Source organism: Malus domestica, chromosome 04, assembly GCF_042453785.1.
Source record: "Malus domestica chromosome 04, GDT2T_hap1".
Taxonomy (NCBI): Eukaryota; Viridiplantae; Streptophyta; class Magnoliopsida; order Rosales; family Rosaceae; genus Malus; species Malus domestica.
This window is the reverse complement of record NC_091664.1, coordinates 7,877,223-7,904,095: the sequence shown is the minus strand read 5'-3', so window position 1 is coordinate 7,904,095 and position 26,873 is coordinate 7,877,223. Positions and strand designations below refer to the sequence as shown.

General features: G+C 36.5%; 3 protein-coding genes across 3 annotated transcripts in view; 2 read left to right on the top strand and 1 right to left on the bottom strand.

Annotated features, from left to right (window-relative positions):
* The first annotated feature begins 6,234 nt into the window (after positions 1 to 6,234).
* LOC103433045 (suppressor protein SRP40) lies at positions 6,235 to 7,971 on the top strand. Its single transcript, XM_017331838.2, has one exon. It carries the CDS (start codon positions 6,235 to 6,237, stop codon positions 7,969 to 7,971), a length of 1,737 nt encoding a protein of 578 aa, XP_017187327.2.
* The window catches only part of LOC103432993 (azadirone synthase LFS-like), an 89,872-nt gene continuing 70,046 nt past the window's right edge, over positions 7,048 to 26,873 (top strand). The window contains exon 1 of the mRNA XM_029100992.2: positions 7,048 to 7,057. The gene's annotated coding sequence lies outside the window, so the exon portion shown is untranslated. The remainder of the gene's footprint in view (positions 7,058 to 26,873) is intronic.
* LOC103427511 (homeobox-leucine zipper protein HAT4) lies at positions 10,752 to 12,879 on the bottom strand. The gene is made up of 4 exons (XM_008365566.4): positions 12,448 to 12,879; positions 11,772 to 12,088; positions 11,561 to 11,640; positions 10,752 to 11,462 (listed from the first exon to the last, which is right to left on the bottom strand). Exons 1-4 carry the CDS (start codon positions 12,650 to 12,652, stop codon positions 11,132 to 11,134), a joined length of 933 nt encoding a protein of 310 aa, XP_008363788.1. The 5' UTR covers positions 12,653 to 12,879; the 3' UTR covers positions 10,752 to 11,131.

Below are 26,873 nucleotides of genomic sequence, written 5' to 3'. Positions count from 1 at the left end.
TATCAAATTAGGTTGCCCAGTGTGTGGCTTAACCGAACTCCTCATCTCCTAGTGTAAAAACATCGATGGACACAAAAAAAAAAAAAAAAGTTCCTCTTTCAAATTAATCATTTGATTGATCTAAGGGTAGATTAGTCTATACGCTTAAACTATCTTTGTTATACCTAAACAAAATATATCCAGCAAACTAAATAATTAAAGAACAAAAAAAAAGTTCAAGCGTGAAATCCCTTCCAGTTGGCAAAGAGGTCTTTCCTCAGATTTCGAACCGCCATTGCCAACGGGTCCGAACAAGAGGCCTAGCAGACATTACCAAAAGCCGTAAATTAATTAGGAGGCAATCCCGTATTTTGCAACCATTTGCACTTCACTTCAAACAGTGACCACCACCATGTTTGTTGTGCCTCTTTGATCTAATTCAAATGGCCACTTCACTTCAAACAGTGACCACCACCATGTTTTTTGTGCCTCTTTGATCTAATTCAAATGGCCAAAAGGATGATTGCGTTGAGTTGATATACATCATCCTCTCCCTCTTATGATTACAGAGCCATTATGGCACAATTTGATTACAAATCTTGAAAGAGAATTCGAATTTTCAGAGGACTGCAAGAAATCTGAATCATGTCGCTTTCTCCTTTTTCATATGAAAAATAATAATAATAATTCTCAGAAAGGGAGAGGAAGGGGATGCAGGGGAAAGAGGGCATGGGAAGAAGACGTATCCCATTAAATAGGGTCGGCTATATGAATTATAGAACGTCAAAGTGCTCGATTATGTGTCATGTCTTCTGTTAAATCCAAGTAGTCCAAATCTTTTCTCGGAGTCTTTTTCCAAGTTTTCCTAGGTCTTCCACTACCCATTTGGCATTGGGCTATGTCCGTACTCGCATCTTCTAACCGAAGCGTTTGTAGATCTTCGTTTCACATGTCCACCCTTCTTGAAAATACATAAAGTAATATAACTTGTATCTTTTTGGCGTTTAATCTGAAGACATTTGAGACTAGAAAAATAAAGGAATGTTACAAAATTGGTTCAACTGGTAAATAATAAAGTGCTAAACTAACAATGGACGAATCAATTCCTCCCAAAATCAATCTACTCATTTGCACAAGACAAGACTTAATAAAATAAAATAAAAAGTTTCAGTCATCCATTTAGCTCTAACTTAGTACCTAATGGATTATAATACCTCCGTTGACGGTATCCCAACCAAGGTTTTATAACTCTAATGAGCAAATGAAGTGCCTCCGTCAACCTCCGTCGAAGGCATGGGAAAGTTCGACTCTCACCTTTCCCATTACTTTGAAATTTTGAATAGCGGAGAGCCGTTCCCATATCCGAAAATATCGAATGTGTGTAGAAAATAAGAGAGCATTGTGTACATGCTAACTTTTCTTAAGATGGTCCTATGTTGTTTTAGGTTAAAAAATTACGCACAAACACAAATTTTGAATTTTGGACATTCCAAAGCATGAGGAATCAGATGCATTGTCTACGGCTCCTTCCAATGTACTTTCGGCCACAAATGTGAAAAGGGAGAAGCGAATTGAAGACGGAGAAGGATACCTTATCACCCTTCCCCATCCTTCTTAATCATTTTATGAGGTTATCTTCTTAGTTTCGCTTTTACATTCCTAAAGCTTCCTGCTGCCATGTATGATTACTGCAATAAGCGCTACTTCCATGCTTGATTGGCATGTACTAGATGTGGAGATATAAATTAACTGCATCCAATTGGATAGGGACACGTGGATTATATGCTCAATATGACGATTTTACCCTTAACTTCGTGAGCGAACCACAAATTACATTAAGGGAAAAAGACGTTAGTCTGACCTACATTAATGGGCCTTTGAGCCACCAACAAATCATGGGCTGTCCAGGCCGCGCATCACATATATTATGTACTCTCTAGACAGCTCACATATTTCCTGTCACCAAGGTATAAAATATCGATAATATCGGAAATATCAGTAGTCCAAAAACACAGAAATTTCAATGGCAATATCGGGATATTATCGATATCGATAAAAATTGAATAAGAACCACGAAAATTGTAAGAAAAACTTGGAAATTTTTATTGAAACTTTGTAGGATGTTTATTTAGTCAATCATCTATTAGTTTATCACAAAAAAATTGGAAGGAAATGCATTGCATGATGGATTTAACTAATTTAAGTTGATTATATAGCGAGCTGGCAAACATTGTGAGTGTAGAAAATATGTAGTAATTAATGAAAGAAGTTTAAACACACCATAATCATTTATATATAATGAATTAGTACAATATTTTACACTTTATACATTGCATGGTAAGATACATGTGTGACTTAGTACCACATAGAGTTCCTATGAGGTTCAAAATTTTCACTATCTTCATCATCTCTATGTGTAGATTTGTTGCTTGCAAAAAGAATTCAAAACAAAACCATATATATAAATATTTTAGCATATTTTCACAAAAACATAAGTGATATGGTGGTCAATGTGTTGAAGGAGTAAAATGGGAGGGGTTCGAATCCCTTGGTGTTTTTTTAAATATAAAAATTTATCCTAGATAATAAATATTAGGGTAAATTACACAAAACTACCTCAACTATTAGGGTTTTATTTTTTTTATTTTTTTCTGGGTTGCAGGTAGTGGGTGCGGCGTGTAACACCCTAACCTCCAATTATATGTATAATTTCCTAAGTCCCTTAAAGTTTTATTGAGATTTCATTTTGCCCCCCCCCCTAATTTTGATTAAATCTGGACCCTTTATCTAGATTCCTAAACATTCCCAAACAGCCACGTGGTAGCACCATATCATTCCTCACTCTTCTCTTTTTCCGTCCCCTACCTCGTGACCCTCTTTCCTTTCTCTTTCTTCTTCTTCTTTCTCTGCACTCTATCTCTCTCTCTCTCTCGAAACCCTCTATCTCTTCCCTTTATGTCGCCGAGACACACACACGGCAGCACCATCGTGTAAACATCATTACCATCATCATCATCGTCATCAAACCTCGTATTTCTCCCTCTCCTTCTTGTCTCTGCAACTCGGCGAACGCAAGAACTCTTCAGCAAGCTTCTTAATCTTCTCCGATTAGGTAAGTTTCGAGTTTACCTCTTTCTGTTCTAGATTGAAGCTTAGATGTGCATTTTTAAGTTCTATCTCGTGTTTTTCCAAGGTTTTTGGGACGAAATCGGCTCGGGAATAGGCACACCCATTTCCGGCAAGGTCGTGGGTGTCTAGAGGTGTTCCAACCACCACAGGTCGTTTCACGGCAAACGAAAATGGTTCAAGTGGGTCCCGCCGTCGAACGAATGGGATCCGATGACTGCCACATCGTCGAGAGTCGTTCACCGCCACAGAGAACGACGCAGCGGCGGCCGAGGGTCTTCAAGTCACCAATCTTGTTGAAGACGAGGAGGAGGAGGGAGTCCAGGAGGCGATCGAAGAGGTCGTCGTCAATGGGGGAGTAGGGTTCCAGACGACAACGACGAATTTCTCCGATAATATCACGATATATTGACGATAATTAAGTGGATACTCGTGAAAATATCGCCCTCTCACAAAAACGATATTATTGGCGAAATATCACCGATAATATCGATATTTTGGTCCATGCCTGCCACTAGGCCATACCAGGCTCAATGGTGGCAAGAAGCTAATTTTCAGAGTCTCCCTTCAGGAATACTAGATGGAAGGACAATAGAGACTGGTCTGCACCATTAAGGATTGCCTAGTATGTTCTGCAGCCTCCACCCCTAGCTGCTTGCTAGGGTCTAGTCTCTATAAACAATCCTATCAAACAGAGGAAACAATAATTGTTACTTATTACTCGAACTCTCTCAAATTCTTTGTTACTTATTACTCGAACTCTCTCAAATTCTTTGCCTTCTCACTATTTTTTTGACTTAGGCATTTGAGGCCCTTTGGGAAACACCCTGCCCCTTTTTCAGGGTGTTCGTCAATTAGGCTAACATTATTTGTTCTCTTGTATGTGAAATTTTGTCAAACTAGTCATGTACGATATTTGCATCCACATTAGAGATATATTCATGAGATTATCCATGGTGAATTAAAATAAAGTAAATAGATTTAGTATTTACATAATCTTCTAACTGTTAGATAAAACAAAATGTGTTGAAGAATACAATTTGAAAAACTGACAGAATCAAATATGACTTATATTGAGTGAGTTTACATCTAATTACCCTGAGATCTCTTACGATACAATTCTTTACACTTGTTGTGTTGTGCAGGTGATAATACACACATTGGAAAATAATAACATATCATTAGTAGCAGGTTGCTAACATGTCTCTAAAATCTAGACGAAATGTACATCATCTTAAGCATTTTCCCACCTCAAAACTTCTCGTTTTTATTTTGTATTTTTCATAATCTGTTCTGTTTCCTAAATCTTTCAACAACAACGCAAAACTAAATCATTGACAATATCTACTCTCTCTCTCTCTCTCTCTCTCTCTCTCTCTCTCTCTCTCTCTCTCTCTCTCTCTCTCTCTCTCTCTCTCTAGATTTGGTGACTAGAAGTCTAGAACACTGAGCTGAATGGTGAATGCTGGTCAATGTAAGTCAGTTACGTAGTTTGATTTGAAAAGTCCCTTTGTTATGGAACAAAATCATGCACAGAAGTCCAATTTTCTAAGTAAATATTCCCAACAAACTCCACGCATTGCACAACATCTAGAAACTTTCTCAGTGAATCAATGTTTCTTTTTTTCTTGGATCAGAATATCACTCTTCCACCTCTACATCGACACAAAAAACCCTAGCAAACGCTAGTTTTCCTTTAAATTAGAGAATAACCCAACTGAAGTCCGACTGCGTGCGTCTTAAGAGCATCTAGGAACATCTTCATCCGAGTATAGCAGTTGGAAGGAGAATACAGAAGCAAAATATACAAGAAAAGCATTCCCACCAAAAGTTGCAGATAAATACAAATATTTTGCTGAATATATTATTACCCCCACAAAAAAGCTAGCGTAGGCACTCCAAAAGAAGAATCCCACCACATCCACGCAACCTATTTCCCCCCTCCATTTTTACCTCATGCCCAAAATGCCCTTGTGCTCTCTTATATCGAATGGTTATCATATTAACAAACCCTAATATACTTACAGTGACTCGCAGTGGTTACCTTTCCACTTCATTCCTTTATCCAATTCTTAAAAAAAAACAAGTTTTTGATGTACAAAGAGCGACTTCCAGCTGAGCAAAACCTTATCTTCAATCTTCACGCTAGTATTACGATTATCTGACTCAATTCTTTTGACCTTTGTTTTCCTTTTCTCTAAACAAATTAAGAAGCGGCTGCATGCATGCACACAACAAAAAGTTGGATGCACCGCAGAAGTTTTTTTCTGTTATTTCCTAATGCATGAGGTAAACTGCAAAGAGACCAACTAGTATTAATATTACTATTAGCTTGACTCCCCCGTCCCTCGGTAATTCAGTTAACTGAAAAACGAGAAGGGGACATGTTATTCACACTCTCAGTTTGTCATTTCAGAGCGTAATTTGGAATTGAGAATAACAATAACTAGACAAGAAAAAGAAAACCATTATCACTTTTCCCCAGCATAATGTGCAAGGACTGCTTTTTTCACAATTATATTCAACAAATTGTGGATTCCAAGTAGACTAAGTGGTATTATGTTCTCACTAGAAGGTTAAGAAGCATCTTGTTCTTGAAGAAAAGGGAATAATGGGAATCCATATATTATATAGTTCCATAGCCAAATGTAGGCTTAAGCTTGACTCCTTTTTAACTGGTTAGTTCTTGAAGAATTCTTTCGTTAGATAGGTATCTGAGTTGTACACCATTTGAACAAAACCCTCTTCTAAAATTGTGGAGAAAATATTTGTGTAAAAACAAAAATTTAGGGGAAATTGAATTAAAAAAAGGCTATATATGTCAATGGAAAGAAAGGTTAAAGGCAAAAAAGACTCAAAATTCCTCTCACGCCTCTCTCCGTAACTTTCCTCTCCACTGCCCCTCTACTTTCCTCTCTCTACACTTTTCCTTAATCCTTAAGTCTTCTTCTTCTTCTTCTTCTTCTTCTTCTTCTTCTTCTTCTTCTTCTTCTTCTTCTTCTTCTTCTTCTTCTTCCTTCCTTCCTTCCTTCCTTCCATCTTCTTCTGTAAACCCCAATACAACATTGCTAGGGTTTCATTCTCTCTTTCACTCTCTCTCTCTCTCTCTCTCTCTCCATGTGTTCTTCAATGGCAGAGAGTGAACCAGAGTCTAATTACACCAAACACCAAAAGTTGGTCCAAGAACAACAAAACCATGAAAGGCCGTTTTACAATCATTTTCTTTACAAAATTGCTCTAGTTGTAGTTTTCTTTGTTATTCTCCCACTTTTTCCATCACAAGCTCCTGAGTTCTTCAACCAAAGTGTAGTCACCAGAAGCTGGGAGCTTCTGCACCTTCTCCTTGTTGGCATAGCAGTCTCTTATGGCCTTTTTAGCAAACGAAATGAGAAAACAGACGAGGACAACAGCAACAACAATCACACAAAATTTGATAATGCTCATTCATATGTCTCTAGATTTCTTCAGGTGTCCTCAGTTTTTGATGATGAGACTGAACCCGCACCTGGTTCTGATGGGAACAAGGTCCAAACATGGAGCAGTCAGTATTATCGTAACGAGCCGGCGGTGATTGTGGCTCAGGAGCACTCTGCTGTTGATGAACAGAGAGGTACCGCTTCACCAATCGTTGAAAAACCATTGCTTTTGCCGGTTAGGAGCTTGAAACAACGTGTTCCCGAAAACCCGGATAGCATAGAGTCTGTTAAAGAGTCTAGTGGGGATTCTGGCTCATTAAGCAGGTCTAATTCAAGGTCAGGTTCAAGAAGGTTTTCAAGCAAATCGAATAAGGCTAGAGGTGGTGAATTTGGAGGGTTGGATTATCTAGAATTGGAGGAGAAATTGAAGGAAAGTGTTGTGCTTCCTTCTCCAATTCCATGGAGATCAAGATCAGGAAGGTTGGATGTGAAGGAAGAAGTTGACAATAGTACTCCTATGGAGGAATCTGAGTTTAGCCGCCAAGAGGCGTGGGGTTCGAGGTCTCAAGGTTCTCGTTCTTCTCGATCGAATTCCATTTCTTCGTCCCCAAAACTCTCTCCTTCGCCATCAATTTCATCTCCAAAGAAGTCTTCTCCTTTAACGTCATTGTCATCATCGGAATCTCAAACGAAGAATGCAGAGGATTTGGGGAGGAAGAAGAGCCTGTACAAGTCTTCTCCTCCCCCACCTCCACCGCCCCCACCAATGTTTTACAAGTCATCATCAATGAGGCCGATTAGAGATGGGGTTTCGTATGAGAAGGATATGAGGAGAAGTTTCAGTAGTGAAACAAACAACGTGAACAGGAGCAACGGAGAATTTGTGATGGGCAGAGTGAATTCAGGGACCGAAACCAAGCGAAGAAGCTACGTTGATGGTTCATCAATGGGGGGGCCAGTCAGAACAACCAGAGCTGGTGAGAGCGTGGCAGGGCCTTGGAAGGTAATGGAGAAAAGCTCTAAGGAAGTTGAAACAAGCTTGGTGGAGAAAGCGGCACGAAAGAGAGTAGGGTATGATGAAACTTCTTTCAGGGCTGAGAAAATGGGACATGAAAGCATCCACAGAAAGCCAAACTCAGCTTCTTTCGATGAATTTTCGGAGGAAGAGAAAGAAGATTTTCACGACAAGGTAGTGATGGAATCGGATGAAGAAACCGAAAGTGAAGATGAGAGCTTCGAAGAAAGTTTGATCCGAAAAGACATTGGGGAGACACCAAAGCCAACTCCAAACAGTTATGTGTCTGTTTCAGGCAGTGTGAGTGATGAAGGGCCTGATGTGGATAAGAAGGCTGATGAATTCATAGCGAAATTCAGGGAGCAGATTAGGCTTCAGAGAATAGATTCGATCAAGCGATCGAGTGCTCAAATTAGTAGAAACTTGTCAAGGTAATGCCGAATGAATTAAGGTTGGTGTTTTTAAGTTTCCCTTCCTTGGGGTTTATGTTGTAATTGAGTTGGTATTGTAGCTTCTGTTCCAATATTATGATCATTGGTATACAAAGATTTTACATGTTTTTGTATGGACAGTACACCAATTGCATGCAGCGGACAAGTATTCATCTTGTTAAACTTTACACTCACAAAAGCTACAAAAGCAAAGTTTTGTTCAAGAAATTTTATGTAGATGTGCTTATTGAACTTAGGTTCTTGGTTGAGAAGAAACTAGCCAAGAAACTAGAGGCGAGAAGAAAAAAAATTTAATCAAAACTTGTAATATTGACAATATATCAATCATATTGAACCTCGTTATACAATTACCATCAAGTGCGACATGGGAATGTTTGATTTTAGATGAATCAAAACTTACAATATTGACAATACATCAATCATATTTATTCTAATTAACATGAGGTCAATGAACATTGGTGCAACCAAATCGGATTACTTACATAGCCCTTTTCTCAAATTTTTGTTATTTTGGAACAAGTCAATAGCTTCAAGTTATGCATCGCAGTTTCCATTCTATAGTTCGACAGATCCAGACGCTGCATTGCAGTTTTCCTAAGCCTTAATCATAATAAATGTCTTAAGCACAGCATATTTGAAATCAAAACACAAGCATAAAATTCCACATTTACCACCAAGACCATCCTTTTAGTTGTCTCCAATATCTTAAACACAACATATAACATACTTAATTTGTAACAAGTTCAATACCAATTTATTCTTTGCACTCTTTTAGCATATTGTTGTATACAAACTAAAATATAGTTTAGAATACATAATACAAGTACATATTTTTTCCGTTCTTGTTTTTCTCTTAAAAATTATGTGACAAAGCTAACGAGATCTAACGGTTTTTATTTGTCTGATACAAGTACATATTTAAGGGACTGGTGACACCACTTTGACTATCCATGGGAATCAATTTGGGTTAATGCTTTATGCAAGGATTTTTCCAATGCACATCATTTACGTTAACAACATAACAAAATTCAATAGATTGTTTAATTTAACGGGATCTAACCATTTTTGTTCTGCTTTGTAACTTAAATGTGCATCGGAGAAAACTCAAGCAAGGAAGAAAGTAGGGCTTTGCAAGAGGAAACTTAGGATATTGGGCTATTCTGGACGAAAATAATATCGGGCTTTAAAATTCAAAACTCTTCATCTTTAAGCAGAAATTGAGTTTTGCATCAAGAGTTCTCAACAAAATTGTCTACCTTCACAAACTTGGATGCGTTCTGACTAGGAGTGTCATATCAGTCCTTTGAGTTTGAGTGTGAATGATTCAAACTTGGATGCGTTCTTCTACTTATTATCGTACACGTTTTACTCTTAAATGCATTAGTACGGTAACAACTAGTTTGGCTAAATTAACCTTTTATGTTTTTTCAAGTCTTTTTAAGATTAAGAATTTGTTGGATGTTATCTAGAATGTCCTCTTTGATATTTGTAACAGCTTTTTTTATTTTATTATTATAATAAAACCATCATCGTTTTTTTTTTTTAGAGAAAAAATATACTAAAAACGTATAAACATTCGAAATGAGTGGACGAGTGAACAAACTATGTATGAAGTATGAACCACTCCAGCTTCCTTTGTGATTAGCAATCATCAAAGTCATTGATTATAATATATATGCCCTGACTTTAAAAAAGAAAAGATTAGCCACAATTGAGGAACACATTTTTTTGTTGTCAAAACACTTGAAAAACCCCACGAATTAGGAACCGGTCTCCGTGACTAAACCTTACATTTCTCTGGGTCCATCACAAATCTTAATATTCAACTGCGAAATCCCCTCAGAATTTTCTACATATTCACACCCACCACCGGTCACCATTCAAAACCAAATCCCCTTAAATCCTAATCAAGATCATAATCCCCACTTAGAATCAGGCATTCGTTCCCCATAAATTAAGGATCTTTAAATATTAAACAACTGAGGGGGAGACAAGGAGGGGTTCTTATGTAATCTTAATTAAATACTAGCAGAGAGCACACATTTTGTGTGTGTGAATAATTTCTCTTAATAAGTGTGTTTTTTTTAATATTACATAATTACTGTTTTGTTCTCCTTATGTAAATATTGTGTATCAAAAATGAAGGTAAAATTGAAAAAATAAGTATATAATTGTCATTTTCTAAAAAAAAAAAAGGAGGGTAAAATAGGAAAATAGGGATATGATTGTCATTTTGCCAAAATGTACAAAATTACTATTTTGACCTCCTTTTGTGAATAGTGTGTATCAAAAGTGAGGGCAAAATAGGAAAAAAGGTAAAAAAAAAAGTTGACAATGAGAGTTCTCTTTATAGTATAGATACATATCTCCTAATTTTAAGTGATTTGAGTATAGTCATATTAATTAGAGTTGTGTGTTCATTCTCCTCCGCACTCAAAAGTTGGAATCACGTCCTAGTAACTTAGATTATTAAATATTGAACAAAAGGTAGACAATGAAGGGTTTATTAATCATAATTAATTAAAGGGAAATTGGTTGTTCTAATGACAAGTCTATGGGTAAAAGGGTAATGCTCTAGCTAGCACGACCATCTATTTAAACCATCTGACGTGATTGATAACTTGATTAAACGGTCTAAAAAATTGGTCCAACTAACATATCTCGTAAGTGAACTCAAAGACTTATAAGGGTGATATGACGTCGGGCACCTCCTCGTCACTTTTTGATTACATTAGAATATTGCTCAATTGCACGATCCTCCAATCCAATGTAAAGAGATGTTAAAATGAAAATTTTAATTAGGCATTACACTTTACATTCGTAGTCCTCCTTCCCTTTCCCCACCAACAAATTGTTGGGTCTAACAAGTGAATTAGGGAAGAAATATTGGTGCCACCACCAAACCCTAATCTACAAAAGCAAGAAGATCATGAAAGTGATGGGCCAGATACTATAAAACATGCAGGCCCACCAAATCACATATTCCCAACCACCATATCTCAAAGAGTGACCAACATAATAAGGTTTTGGAAAAATTTACAACCGCTTCTTTTTTGCTCATCCTCCGTACGCATTCTAAAATATAAGGAGATTCTAAAAAGGTTTTTGCATATTTTCTCCAAAATGCCCTCCATCGTTTAAAACTACGACCGGGCGTGAAAGGCGTCGAACGGCGACGGCCGGTGGGGGATGGTGGTGGCGGAGGCCCAAGGGTTGATGGGCCCAGGCCGTGGCTGCAGATGGGGCCGGGGATCAGCAGCGGATGATGATGAGTTGGGTGGGACCCCGACACGCTCACACGAAGGGCACATGGTGAGTGTTGTGGGTGGGGTCATCTGCATGTAGAACTGCGGGGAAAGTTTCAGTGCTCTCAGCTCCTGAACCTCCTTTTGCAACCGCCTGTTCTCCTCTGTCAGATTCTCACAGCATCTCTTCAAGAACTCACAGTCCACCTCTGTTTGCTTCAACTTTGTTCTGCAAATCACACAAGAACAAATCTGTAAATAAGCCTGCACCGCTGGGGTGTGACTGCAAATTGGGTATATGTTTTTTGGTTTCCCGAAAATACCCACCTTGCTCTTCTGTTCTGAAACCAGACTTCCACTTGTCTAGGCCGAAGCCCAAGCTGTTTGGCCAACGCCAATTTTTGCTTCTGCACCCAAAACAAATGAAACCGTACGTGTCAGTGGACTTTCTCAGCAACCAAACGGAAATTTGTCTATTTTCTCGGCATCCAAACAGAACTAGTCGCAGGGATTGCCTAGGAAGACAAGTAACACTTACAGGGTTGAGAGTGTTGTGCTCCTTGAAGCTCTCCTCGAGAATGGCGGACTGATCCTTGGAGAGCCTGAGCTTCTTCCTGCACGCCTCGCCATCCTCTTCGTCGCTGATGCCTCGAGAGCCGTCCCTCTCGAGGTCGAGATCCTCGCCGTTGGCGTCTCTCTCGCTCCGCTTGCCGCTCACGCTCGACACGGTGCTGTTGGGGGAGGAAACGCCCGCTTCGTCTTCGCAGTCGACCGTCGAAGGAAGCCGGTTCACGTCGATGCCCCGAAGGAACGATCGGGGTCCGGCCCGGTAAGTCTCGGAGTTGGAGTTTAGATCTGCATATCGGATCGCGATGAAATTAGAAAACAAAAATCCAACCAATTTGTAAAAGGAAAAAAGGTTAGTGGGTTTGGCTTGAAATTGGTGAAAAGTTTGTTGTAGAGTTACAGATCTGAAAGACAGACATTGAGAAAGCAAAAAAGCTCTGTTTTTTTTTTTGCAAAAATGTCAAAAATTAATAGAGGGGCAACCAAAAGTAAAAACAAAAAAAGGAGGAAAGAAATAAGAAAAGGGGAATTTCCAGGGCGTTTGTTTCTCGGGAAAAAGAGGTGAGAAAATGGTTGAAAAGGGGTGGGAAAGCCAGATCTGAAACTAGAAACCCACATGCAAGACAGGAAGACAAAAAAGCACAAACCTGAAGAAGGCAAGGAGTCATTCCAGAGGGGCTTTTGGGGAAGAAAGCCAGAAGTAGAAGAAGCAGAAGTTGGGAGCAGAGAAGGCATCAGATTGAGCCGAAAGCTGCTGCTGCTGGTGGTGGTGGTGGTGTTGCTGTGATTGTTATGGGTCTGAGGAAAATTCAAGCTGAGACTCAGGCCCAAATCTTCTCTTTCAACCATCATGCTTACCTCCTTCCTTTTGTGGGAATTTCACTCTGAGTCCTGGTTCAGTTCCAGAACAAAAGAGTTGAGAGAGAGCTTGTAGGTAGAGGGAGGGAGGGAGGGAGGGAGAAGAGGAGGGAGGGGAAGGGGGATGTTCTGGAGAAGAGTGGTGGGGAGGGTGTGGGGGGTTTTATAGAGGGAGAAAAAGAAATGGGTGGGGGGGTTAGTGTGTAAGCTCAATCATGACTAATAAAATGTCAGGAAGGGAAGCCCCCCATAATCTCAATCATGGTTCTTGTTCCCCAAAATAATGTGCCCCACTCTCTCTCTCTACTTTTTTAACCATGGTAAATGGAGGACGGGGCCCGCATTTTAACTGCGTTTTGCCCAACTCTTTTTGTACCTTGCCAATAAAAAAATAACTTTAATTGTAAATTTTTATACTCTTTGCTGTTATGGTCTTGGTAAGCTCTAATAATTGTGGTGTTTTGAACTTTGACCATGCCAGACACACACAAACAGAAACAGAAACGGAAGCAGAAGAAGAATATCAGAGCTTTTACTAAAGGCATATTCGTCGATTTACCCTTTTAAGATTGTATAAAACTGTTAATTTTCCTTGTAAACTTTAATTTTTATTTACTATTTTCTTGAACTTTTATAATTAACAAATTTCTTTCTTGAACTTTAACAGAATTTAATATACTCTATCTTTGACAAAAAAAATTTCTTCCTTGAACTTTAATTTTAGCTGATTACCTCCTGAACTTTTATAAATAGCCAATTTCCCTCCTACGTTAGATTTTAAAAGTTCACATCCAATTTTTCATCCATCTTGATCACAAAAACAACACATGACAACCATATGAGAGGAAAAATGATGAAAAATTGAATGAAAGTTTTTAGAATCTAATGCCAAGGGATGAATTGGCTATTTATAAAAGTTCAGGGAGGCAACCGACTAAAATAAAAGTTCAAGAGGGAAATTGACTAATTTAAAAAGTTTAAGGGGGTAATTGGCTAAAATTAAAGTTCATGAAGGAAATTGACAGCAGCATACAAGTTGAAAGGGCAAATCAACAAATACATCTTTACTAATTCGTTCATTATTTGTTTATTTTTTGACATATAATTAATTTCGTTTGGAGATTCATATCTGCCAATTTTTTTTTTCTTTTTTGTGATATTTTTATTGTTTTGAAGAAGAATTTGAAATGTTTAAATGTTGTGCAGTTTTTTTTTTTTGGTAAATTACATTTAACCCCCTTAGATTTGGGGTCGATTGCAACCTCATACAACATCTTTAAAACATTTTAATTTCATACATTTACTTATCATTTTATTTCAATTTCATATATCCGTTAGAAAATCCGTTAAGTGATGACGTGACAAATATGGGTTCAACATTTACGCTGACGTGGTTGCCAAATTTGTGCCACGTGGCAAAAAAATGCATCTAAAAGACAATAATTTACCCTTTAAAAATTTAAAAAAAAAAAAAACCCTAAAACCCATCTTCCCCCGACCCACCTTCTCCCTTTCCTCCACTCTCTTCACCTCCCCTCCCATCCAAAAAACCCACCCGTAACTCAAAAACACTCCCCTCCCCTAACCGACCCCTTCCCCACAACCTAAACCCCTGCATCCCACCCCACCCCCCCCCCCCCCACCCAAAATCAAAAAAACCCAGATTATTTGTAATCAACCAAAAAACTCAGATTTGTAATCAACCAAAAAATATGTGTGTGTTTGTGTGTGTGTTCTAAAACAGATTACCCATAAGAAAAAAATAGAGGAAAGGTCGAAACCTATTGCCCCCTCTGCCACCCTCCCACCTATTTCCGACGACCTCCTTCATCTCTTTCTCTTCCTCATTCTCTCATTCTAACCTCGAATTGGAGTCGATCAGACCCACAAAATGCAGTCAGCAACAACATCAGAAGGGGATTTTGGTATTTGACAATCGAAGGAATGCTGGTGTAGAAGAACAGCGGTGGGTCAGTGCTATGGTGGTGCGGTTTGGAGGATGTATGACTCCATTGGTCGCCATGGCGGAGATGCCGAGAGAGACAAAAGGTTTTGGGTTTTGGATTCTGGATTGGATCTGAGGTTGCGGGTGGGTTTTTTGGATGGGAAGGGAGGTGAAGAGAGTGGAGGGAAGAGAGAAGGTGGGTTGGGGAATATGAGTTTTAGAGTTTTTTTTTTATATTATTTAAATAGGGTAAATTATTGTCTTATAAATGCATAAAAATAAATAAATAAATAAATAATTTGCTATATGGTACAAATTTTGTAGCCACGTGCATAAATGTGGATTCCATATTTGCCACGTCAGCACTTAACGGATGTATGAAATTGAAATAAAATGATAAATAAATGTATGAAATTGAAATGTTTTAAAGATGTTATATAAGGTTGCAATTGACCCCTAAAATGTAATTTACCTTTTTTTATTTAAAAAAAAAAGTCAATTGATGGTAAGCCACGATTATCCACTTTTTACCCAGTCTGTAGCCACAGTCAAATAGACTCACCAGCTCGGAGCATCGAACCCTAGACAAAATTTTCTAAATGGCTTTTTAATACCCTCGTTAGGCATGTAAAATTTTTCTTGCATATTTAATAAAAGCGCTATCATTTGGGAAAAAAAAAACAAAAATTTGTTTGACAATATTTACCAATTTTAGCCAACTTATATTTGTCACTTGGACTCAATTATATTTCATTTTCATCAGGTAATTATCGAAAAATAAAATAAGTCCATTTTACAATCTCTTTGTCAAGAGAGGGGTGAGTTTAGTAACTCAAATTAAAGACATCTTTGAATTATTCTAATTCTTAACTTCTCTTGTTTTTATTTTGACTTCTAAGTTTTCATGAGTAAGTTGATGCATGAGCATAACAACAGTATGAATTTTGACTTCCAATGCTTTTACTAATGGGAACTTACGTACATAGTAACAAAATCTATGTCTCACATTACACTTCGTGATACTAAATTAAATTTTAATTGATTAACAGGGGTAATTGATCCCGTATTTCTGAACACATTTTTTTTGGTTAATATTATTCCAATTTTATTCAATAGATGATAAAAGACTTGAAAACTTTTGAAATATTTTATTTTTAAGAAAAAAAACAACCTACATTGCTGTAAAGAAGTGAAGGAAGCAGATGTTGAGAAGATAAATGAGGAAATACCAACCCAAAGTTAATGCAATTTTTTACTTTTGTGCTCCGAACAAAATTAATGCAAGTTTTGGTGGCACTCATATCTACCATGCAAATAGGCATTCGCAAGCAAAACCATCAAATCCAGATGCAAAATCACACCGAATCTTGACCATTATCGGGGGCCACACATCCCACCATTGGCGAGGGAGAGTAAGGGGGGCCATTTGTGGTCAGGATTCTCTCGTATTCTTTTTGTAAGGATTCATTTATTGTATATCATACATTTAGTTTTTGTTAGATATTACTTATATTTAAATTTAAATAAAAAAATTTATAATAATTTTTTGAGCGTACAATATACGATGAATTGATAGGATGTGATAATCCTATCCATTACAGTTGGGCAACAAGTTATTAGGTATTTGTTTTGTTTTTTTAACATTTTTATAATGAAGACAAATATTATAAGTTTCATAATTTTATTAATTTGGAATTTAGGAATTATAATTATGTGTTCACAAGTTTTTAATTAGTCTAGTTTATGTGTCCTATTGTTATTGGTTGTCCTAGATGACATGTAAGAATAAATGATGAAAAAACCAACTCGCTCAAAAATTTGACGAAAATGCGATGAAATCTAACAGTAAAGTGTTAATTGGCCGCTACTCAAAAGTTAGGTCTTAATTTAACAAAAATATAATTTAGGGATTCAATTTCAATTAGGATGATAATACTGAGTCGTCACACGACAATATACTCTTGAGGACGAGAGGAATACTGGTAAGAAGGACGGTTGAGATGAATCTCCCATTGATTGATGAGCCCGTATGAGATCCGGTACGCTTTATAACGAAGCTGAACAACCATCAACCATAAAAAATTTGGAACGGACGGCCTTGATTGGATACCCAACAGATAAGCCTCCCTTTGTGGAAAATCCTTTTTCGTAACATCCCCATTCGATTCCCACGAGGGGAGTGGGGGCACGGGGTCTCTGCTTTCACCCAAAAACGTCGCTTTCTCACCCTTTTTACTTTGATCAATACGCTGCGTTTCAAAGAGGACTAATAATTGTGTGACTAAACTTCTCAGATGGCTGAGCGCCGAGCCTTTACGGACGGCTAGGATCTTGTGGCTGCATTATCAGATATTTTTTTTTAAACTATAAATTTGTTAGATTAGAAAGTTAACAGAATTCAAACTCATGTCGTGGTACAAGAGCATAACTCTTGGACACCATCGTAATAGAGGGCGGCTTGCGGCTACTTTACCAGATTCACCGCCACTAATTTACCTATGAAATTTTTGTTTATTGGGGTCAAAGTGCATTAACTTGGCCAATTTCCTTCACCAGATTCACCACCACTAATTACATGAGGTTGCGTATTTGACTTTTAACTTGGCCATGAGATAAACATGCAGTGGGAATATGAGTAAAAAATGTTTTAAATGCAATTGTAAATGCCACCTCGTGAATATTAAGTTTCGTAATGTATGTGCAATTTAATGTGGGTTTTGACATTCCTACTTGCACTTGCATGTACTAGTTCTGAATTTTCAGATGTATTCAATTAAGATTTTAAGTGAGTTTCTGAAAGTTTAAGTGTATTTAATCAGGATTTTAAAAGAATTTATAACATTTTAGGTGTATTCAATTAAAAAAGTTGAGGAATTCGAGAAAATTAAAGAAATTTCATAATGCATTATAAGCATTCTTAAATCTCACCTTTATCTTAAGAAATTGAGAATATTTACTCAAAACTTTACATAAAATCTTTATAAATCAATTAAATTTCATCAAAATCTACGAATTTATAAATTTATTAAAATCTCTTAAATTTTCAACTGAATACACAATTTACTACTTTTTCTTTCCATGTCATCATTGAAATTACTGTATCTAACTAAGATGAACATGTGAGACAATGAGCAAATTGTAAACTAAATGATGTGTCACCAATAAAAAAATGCACACGTTAATCAACACTTAAGTAATAATCCAATCATCAATATTCAGTCATTTAATTTACGAAATTTGGTTTAATAATTTAATTTCTTTAACATTACTCAAAGATTTATTGTCCTTCTTCAACCTACATGACCCTAAACAAATGGAACGTTCAAGTTGAAGAGAGTTTGAAGCTGATTGAGCCGAATAGGCATGTAGGCAAGCCAAAGTTGAACAAGAGAGAGCAGCAGATGGGGACAGAGGAGAGAGGAGTTCACGTGGGAAGGGTCACGGAGGGGCTTGCAAAATTAAGGGAAGCGTGGAAGTAATGAGCATTGCCTCCCCCAAACTCACGTGGACCAACATGTCCTGCCTGGCCCATTCGGGACACGTGCTCTCACACGCTTCTCTCTTTTTCTGTTACAACCTGTGGGCCGCCCCACCCACACAACTTCACACAATCGTGCGTGTCATCTTGTCTCTCCACTTCCCGACACCCTCCTCATCACAATCATTTGAACTCATCACTCCACACCCCTCCTTCCTTTTACCCATTACTATCCTTCGCGCGTGCAGAACAAATCCCTATATATATATATATATATATATATATAATATATATATATATATATTTTAGTTGAGGAGGGGGAGTTCCGCCATCAGTAGGAAGAAGACAAGTTTGGCTAAACTATTCAATGGACAACCTAATTTAGTATTGAATTCACCATCAACAAGATTTGAACCTAAAACCTCTCACTTCCAAATAAAGAGGATTACCATCAGACCATAGTACTAAATAACCATTTTCCAATTATTAGAGTCAGTGACGAAACAAAGAATTATCCGAGAAACAGGTAAAAAAAATTAGGGTAAAAATTCAAAAAAGTTTAGGCTACCAAAAATCGTGTGTGCCATCTTGTCTCTTTTAAATAGTAGACGATATTAATATCGTTTATATTCAATAAAGATCGGTTTTGTTCTTATGCAGCGACACCATTATCGATGTTAACACCACAAGTAAGCAACTTCAGGCTTGAGTTTCATTCAAGTATTTCGTCGCACACCTCCCATACAAATTTAGATGGACAGATCCCCGCTCGTTAGAGCAAGTCCACCCTTGCATGTTGCTCGGGGGACAGCCTCCTTCCAAGGGCCTGAGGGCCGGTCGAAATGGGTCCAGCCATGAAAGGCCCGAGTGAGGGTGGGAGCCCGAGCGAGGGGGGGTGGGGAGTCGACGGGCCTGTGGCCCGAGGGCTTTGTAATTTTTTATTTTTTTTGTGTCAGAGAGAGAGAGAGAGAGAGAGAGAGAGAGAGAGAAGGGGGGACCGGAGCTGGGTTCGTCGCAGGGGAAGTGGGTGCGGAAGGGAAATGGGTCATCGTAGGGGGGAAGGCAGGGTGGGTTGTCGCCGGGGGGGGGGGGGGGTGGGAGCTGGGGTCGTTGCAGGGGAAGTGGGTGCGGAAGGGAAGTGGGTCGTCGCAGGGGGGGGAAGGCAGGGTGGGGGAGGAGGTAGCTAGGTTCTGGTTTTTGCAGGGGGTTCTCGGGGGTGGGAGGAGAGGTGGAAGAAATGGGTTCGGGTTTTTTAATTTTTTTTAATTGGATTAATATTATAATATTTTTAATGTATAAACTATTATTTAAACAAACAAAAAAAATTATTATTTTAATTGCCTATTGCCAGGGGAGAGGGCTCCAAGGGTGGAGATGCAAATGGTAATTACTGTTCATTAATGACAATTACTATTCATTGATGGCAGTTACTGTTCAATAAGGTGGATTCAATAGTGAATTGCCGGGAGAGGACTTTATGGGTGGAATTGCTCTTATGAAATTTCTAACGACCAGAGGGGCGAATCTCTTCCTCTGTTGTGGCTTCGCCACTACGAGGGGTCGTGGGATACAGTCGAGCGTGGGGCTGTGTTTGGTCAAATCTCCATCTCCAGGTTCTCCCACACATCACATCTCTCATGCAACTTGGTCCTGACGAGATGAGAGCTGTTTTTAACTTCAAGCTCATGAAATGACAAAACAGTCCCAAGATAATGAGCCAATCATTATTTCTATATTCTTGTAATTTAAAAATGTGAGATAGCTGGATCGATTAATCTAATCATGAGCATGACAATACACACACCCAATTTTAATCCACTTTTTTATTTGGAAACTTCAATGTCAACTTGAATAGAACCAACAAGCTCACTCAAACTTATACCATGTAAAAAGCAGATGCTAGTATAAATAATTATCTCTTCAATGATAAGATATATTATAAAAATCAAATTTCTTTTTAATTAATTATTTTTATTTTTATTTTTTTTGTTATTTCATGTCCTTCCTCCTACTTTAAACCCCATTTATAGATTTTATTTTTATTTTTTATAATCAACCTATATCACAGGTTAAACATTTATCTACCTATATGACTTTTTTTTTTTATATAATCAACCTGTCACAAATTAATATGTCTTGCTTGTAGGTGTTGTTTCTACCTTTTAGTTAGGTTTCATATCTCACGTATAGATATAATATACATTAATATATTTGTTACTTGAGTTAGGGTATAATGTTTTGTAGATAGATTTATATTAGTATATTAGTTTTTTTGTTATAAGATATTAATTAGATTTTTTGGAGTTGGAAAATGCATAATATTAGAAGATTTTATTTGATTTTTAATATTGTTAGAAAATATAAAATGAGTATAAAAGAAATAAAAACATATAATTAGATAACTAGACTCACTCCTAAAAATACTCTATGTTTTTTGACCTGGATCTAAAAGTCTCTTTATTATAATTGGTTAGTTCTAAGGCTAGCCTAACTCCTCATCTTTAGTGTAAATACATAATTCAGCATAATTAATAAATAAAAATTCCCAGTCAACTTGGGAGAGATTTTTTGGGGATTCCTTTCCAATTTGTATTTTAAAGGGTTTAAAGGGGAGGGACCAAGGCTATCTCTTCTGAACCAACGATATTATCTACCCCAAGAGGTGGCAAGTGGGTTAAGCCTCAAATAAGCTAGTAATACGTGGTTCAAATTCACCTTTAGCGAAAATCGAATATAACACTTCTCACTTACAAGTAAAAAGAAATATCACTAAATCATAGTACTAAAGAACTTGTAAGAATTTTGAATATTAGAAGATCTCTTCACGCTTGTAAAGACTTTGGTCTCGGTGGTTTTTTTTTTCTTTTTAATATTGGAAGAGGGTTTGAATTCAACCACCTCAATTTTGTTAAAATAGAAGTAAATACTGTGGCAGTCTGAAATGATTGTGCTCTATAAATAAAATAAAATAAAATCTATAAATATATGCACGAACGAATCAAATAAAAATAACTGAGTGTTTGTGCAAATAATCAGATTATGTTTCCCAGGAAAGTCACTTTCTTGCCTTCAATTCAATCATTCATTATTCATTATTCATTAATGAACGAATAATATCATGTGACACCAAATGATTTTTGAGTTAAAATATTATTTATTTTTGCTGTCATATTTGCCAGTTTTCTCATGGAAGGCTGACATATGCACAACTAGCTACTTATGCTATCATGGTTTCACAATGGCATTCTACTCAACATTTTTATTCTCGTATATTTATTATACGATAAATTCTATTTTTTTTATTTCGTTTGATTTACTTAATCTGATTACTAAAAAAAATTAAAATCATTGTGTAAAAATCATTTTTATAAATAAACGCAAAAATTGAAATTGAATAAGTTATGACAAGGCTTATTGACCATGTTATAACTTTTCGAATTAATAGAGTCAACTGGTTGACAAAAATTAATTATGTGCATGCACTATAATGTGATTTTGATTCTTACCAGTTTTTCTCTCTTTACAATTAAACATTTAATTGGACAAATTTCTCCTAGTTTTGTTTCTTAACAGTTATTCTTTGCCATAACGTCCATTCCGGAACAAGTTGAAAGAGAAATTCCTAATTTTTATACAAATAAGATTGCTTCATGAGACTTTCGCCCATTGTGGAAAATTCCATACTGTTGCATCTGAGTCAACATCTAAACGAACGCACGCACTCTCAATCCTACAAAAATAATTTGGCATTTAATTTTTTATTTAAAAAAAATAAAAATAAAAAGTGGTGAATTTGAGAAGAAGGTGATTGAGTAGAGTGAGTAGACAGCAAATGAGTAGGGCGTGTGAAGTGAAGGGTAATAAATAGGGGAGGATAATATAATAATTGGAGACCGACAACATGTCGGGTGATGATTAACTGTCCCCACGGGTGCGTGCTAGCTGTCCCACGTGTCCCCTACACCACGCACGATACTTCCCAATGTGGGGCCCCACACCCATGATCATCTTCCTCCTCATCATCATCTCCGCTGAGCCTAAAAAGCCAACGGACCTCATGATTTTGATTTATTTAATTTGGCATTGCCCACTAGCCGACAAAATCCCCACCATATCCTTTCGGGTGTGGATTGGGAGTCTTTGCCCGTACGAGGGCCCTCACTCTTCTGCATGTGATACTCACGTGAACTAGGTCCCTCGACTCCCTCCCTCTTGTTCCATCAAAATAATCATTTATTTTTTTTACTTTTAAAAGCCTATCTTTTTTAGACGAAATTGGAATATACAAAAAACAAAGACTCCAGGACCAGAGGAATTTGAAAATTCCTATTTTTGTTATATGTTTTTTTTTCATTTCAATTTACTTTTATTTCATCTATTGGAAGAAAAAATAAAATGCTGAAAACAGTGAATCAAAAAGTTGCACATGTTCTTCAGATGATGTGACTAAATTCGTATCACTAATCATCTTCACCATACTTCTGTCATGCTTTGATTACTGCATAAACCTTCATCCTCGCCAATTACTTTGGGAATTCTTATAAACTCTAAAAAAAAATTCATTATGCATTACAAACTTTCTATTTAAAAAAAAAAATACATTTGTAAAGACTGCTTTAAAAAAAATACAATTGCAATACGCAAAATAAACGTGTGTAATTTCAATTTGGAGTATGTACACATTATTTTATATTTTATTAATTGGTAAATCAACTATAGGATAAATAATCATTTTGTTACTCTACCAAATAATCTAAATTACATATTAATACATATTAATATATCCATCTTTGTCAACCAAAAAAGAGTGAAAATACTATTTAGTCTTCTATCACAATAAAAAAGTTAAGGGCAATAACATAATTACAAAACATTTTTTTTTTGTTTAAGCATCACCTACATATAATTTTAACATTTCTAATTTTAATATTTTTTAAAAAAAAAATTAAACTTGTCTCCTGCTCTCTCCACTCTCACGTTCTTTCTCACTTTCTTTCTCTCTCCTTCAATTTTAAAAACAAAAATAAAAAAAAATTCACACATTTTGTGTATGAGCACATACTAATATGCTTAATTAGCTTTAGAAATATTCTAGAAATCATTATCCACCATCTCTCCTTCAATTTTAAAAACAAAAATAAAAAAAAATTCACACATTTTGTGTATGAGCACATACTAATATGCTTAATTAGCTTTAGAAATATTCTAGAAATCATTATCCACCAAAACAATATTATGAAATTTTTTATTTTTTTTAAGGGGACAACTGGTGGCAAGTCACAATTATCCACCCATTCCGGGGGCCGAAAAGACTTACAAAGACATTTCAACCTCTCTCTGGCCACAAGTTTGGCTTCCACACCAGTAGCAAGTTTCAAACCCAAGACCTCTAGTTTTTAATTTGAATGAAGATCCGTAATCCGTCATTTACCACTGGAACACCAACTCGTGGTTATTATGAAGTATTGGATTGCTTCAGTTTTTAAGAATATAAATAAAATACAATAACAAAATAAAAAGGGGGGGGTCCGACTATGCTGGAGATTTTGTTTGCAAAATATTTCATGCAACAAGTGGGCCTTTATCATAGTGATGGAAATATGTTGTGTCTTTGTGTGACGGCACATGTTCGAACTCCATCGGTGGCTAATCTAACATTTAATTTATTAACGCTCTCACTCAATTCCAAAAATTATTTCATACAAAATGCCCTGATGCAGTGGAATTTTTTACATCTTACGGGACGACTCTTCCCCGCATGATTTAATAGTTAATGACATCCAATTCGAACCTTGCAGCTTTGATGCATCTAGAATTTGTCATGTATGTCGATATGCTAATATGGTAACATATAGAATGGTCAAGTTGGCCTTAGTTTATAATCTTAATTTTTTGTTAGCTCATAGAAGCTTCCGAATTTAATTAATGATGCGAACTTTTAAATATTTCGATAAAATTACTATCGTTTTATCTTAAAAAATTACCATGAAAGAGAAATGTAACAAAATACAATTACCAAAATAAATAAGAAATGTTTGTCATTTGTTAAATTATGTTTAGGAAAAAGTGTTATGAGGTTGGGAAATGATGGAAGAATCTTAGGTGGGTTACGTCTGGTTAATTTTGTTCATATTATGCGACACGCATGATGGAGCCTACTTCCTTCATCCACGGTCCACCCAACTTTTGCCCGTACAAGGTTCTATCCCCCTCCCCACCCCCCATGTGAATGGCACGTGAAGCAAGACCCCTCCTTCCTTTGAGTTGCTTCCCTTGATTAATAATTTAATATCTGCAAGATGACCATATTGTCCTTCTAATGTTTATGATGCAATGCAACCGGGGTCTGGAGTCTGGACCCATCTGCCTCTTCAATGATTTGATGCCTCTACTTCAAAATAATAATAATAATAATGGTTTGTTTTATGAGATATACGTGTAAAAATGTGATATGCATGAAGGAATAACGACTATTACTATTCCCTTCAGTAATGAGAAAAACAATGATTAAAATATGTAACATCTAAATAAATAGAGAATTCGATTTTGATTCCACTTTGTCATCTAATTAAGAAATTGTTATTTTACTCTTTAAAACTCAATATACGCTTCGCATTACCTTGTTTTCATTAAAGGGGTGTGCTATCTAAACACTCATTTTACTTCTCACACACCCTTGTTAATTTCTGTCGGTTGATCTTCTTTAATTCATTCAATCCGACGGCCGAAAACTAAAAGAATGTGGAAGAAGTAAAAAATGATGTGTGGATGTCACACCCCTTCATTAAATTCGTTAGACATTTGTTAAATTTGCTTATATTTCTTTGAATATGTGTATGTGGAGATATGAGTAGGATCCACCACTCAATACCCATATGTCACATGTGCCATTAAAAAGGCCCGTCAACCCTGACCAAGATCCTACCAATCAAGTCTCTCCGGAGCATCCGGATCTTATAATCGTGATTGTTGAAGAAAATCCAACAATTGCACTCAGTCCCCTCATGTTGCATTGTCATTCAGTCCATTATATATTTTAATCCACCTCAACATATTTGACGGTTTTTAGACGGAATTAACATAAACAATGATGTACAACTTGCAAGCCCTTTCTTCATGGATTCCTAGCTATCATTTTCTTTTTTGGTTTAATCAGTCATGCTCCTACTAATGAATTAGTGAAGAATTAGTTTAAATACAAATTATTCATTTAATCTCTGTGGTATACTACAACTATCTTGTTCTCTTGTAAGTATTTTTAAATATTTGTATCTATACTTTTACAGATAGTAAAAATCCTATTAGTTCGTAAATTAATAATCACCACTCAAATTCACGTACATCTCCCGAATCCCTAATTCCAATAATAAACCATAATTATATTTCTGTCCAAAGGGTTTTACATGCCTCATGAAGTCAAACACATGACTAAAGACATATATTCGATTCAGACTACGAAAAAGAAGGAAAAATGAAACAGAGGGAACTCTATAGCCTTCCAACTTCTTCACGTACTTCGTTTATTCATTTTTATTTGATTTTTATTGGTGCACCGGACGCTGGGTTTGTGAATCAAATTCTTGACTAAAGACTTATGTCTAACTTGTTATGCACTCAATCCGGTGCTAATATTATCCCAACTTAACTACTCGAGTCCAACATGAATCGGCCAGGCTCAATACTATACCTAACTTAATTGTTGAAGTGTGAAGTTTTATCTTAAAAGTTTTCGCTGCTTTGAACCACTTTTATATTATAGGTTGTTGTGACATTTTTCAATGTGAAATTAAGTCCATCATGACCTGTATTAAACCATACAACCCCAACATGACTAAGTTGGTACGTCTGGACGGTGTATAACGACAGGTAATGGATAAACCTTTTTTGGGGCAATAGTCTATCTTGACGTGGGAAACTTGTCAAACGAACTTTTTTGTATGCATGAATTTGGAAAAACCTTTTGCAACTTTGTATTGCAAATACAAGTTTCTGAGTTCTGATGAGGGAGCCACCATCCAAGGAAAAATTTACACATCTTCATTTTCTAACGTTGCAAAAGCCATGACCAATCATTTCGTGTTTACCCTTTGAAGTTTGTTTAGATTTTATTTTATTTTATTCATTCTTTATTCTTTTTCTTCCTTTCACCGTCCTTTTTTATCTCTTAATTTATCTCGTATACTTTTTGCATATTTCAGATGAAAAAAATTAAATACTAAAACCAAAGTAGTAGTCAAATGAGCCCTTAAATAATTGGACGCTTAAAATTATCCCATCTCCATTTCCCCTTTGGTTTTATCTGCTTGAGTAATAATTTAATATCTGCAAGATGACCATATTGCCCTTCAATGATTTGAAACCTCTACTTAAAAAAAAATAAAAAAATAATCGCTAGTTTTATGAGATATACGTGTAAAAATGTGATTTGCATGAGGGAAGAACGATTATTATGACTCTTTTCAATAATAAGAAAAAAATGACCAAAAGAAGTAACATCCAAATAAACGGAGAACTCGATTTTGATTCCACTTTGTCACATGAAATTAAAAAATCGTTACCTTACTCTTTAAAACTCAAAATACGCTCAACATTACCTTGTTTTCATTAATTCGTTAGACACTAGTTAAATTTGCTTATATTTCTTTGAATATGCGTAGGATCTACCACTCAAAAAGCATATGTGACATGTGCCATTAGAAAAGCCCGTCAATCTTGACCAAGATCCTACCAATCAACTCTATCCAGAGCATTCGGATCTTATAATCTTGATTGTTGAAAAAAAATCCAACAAT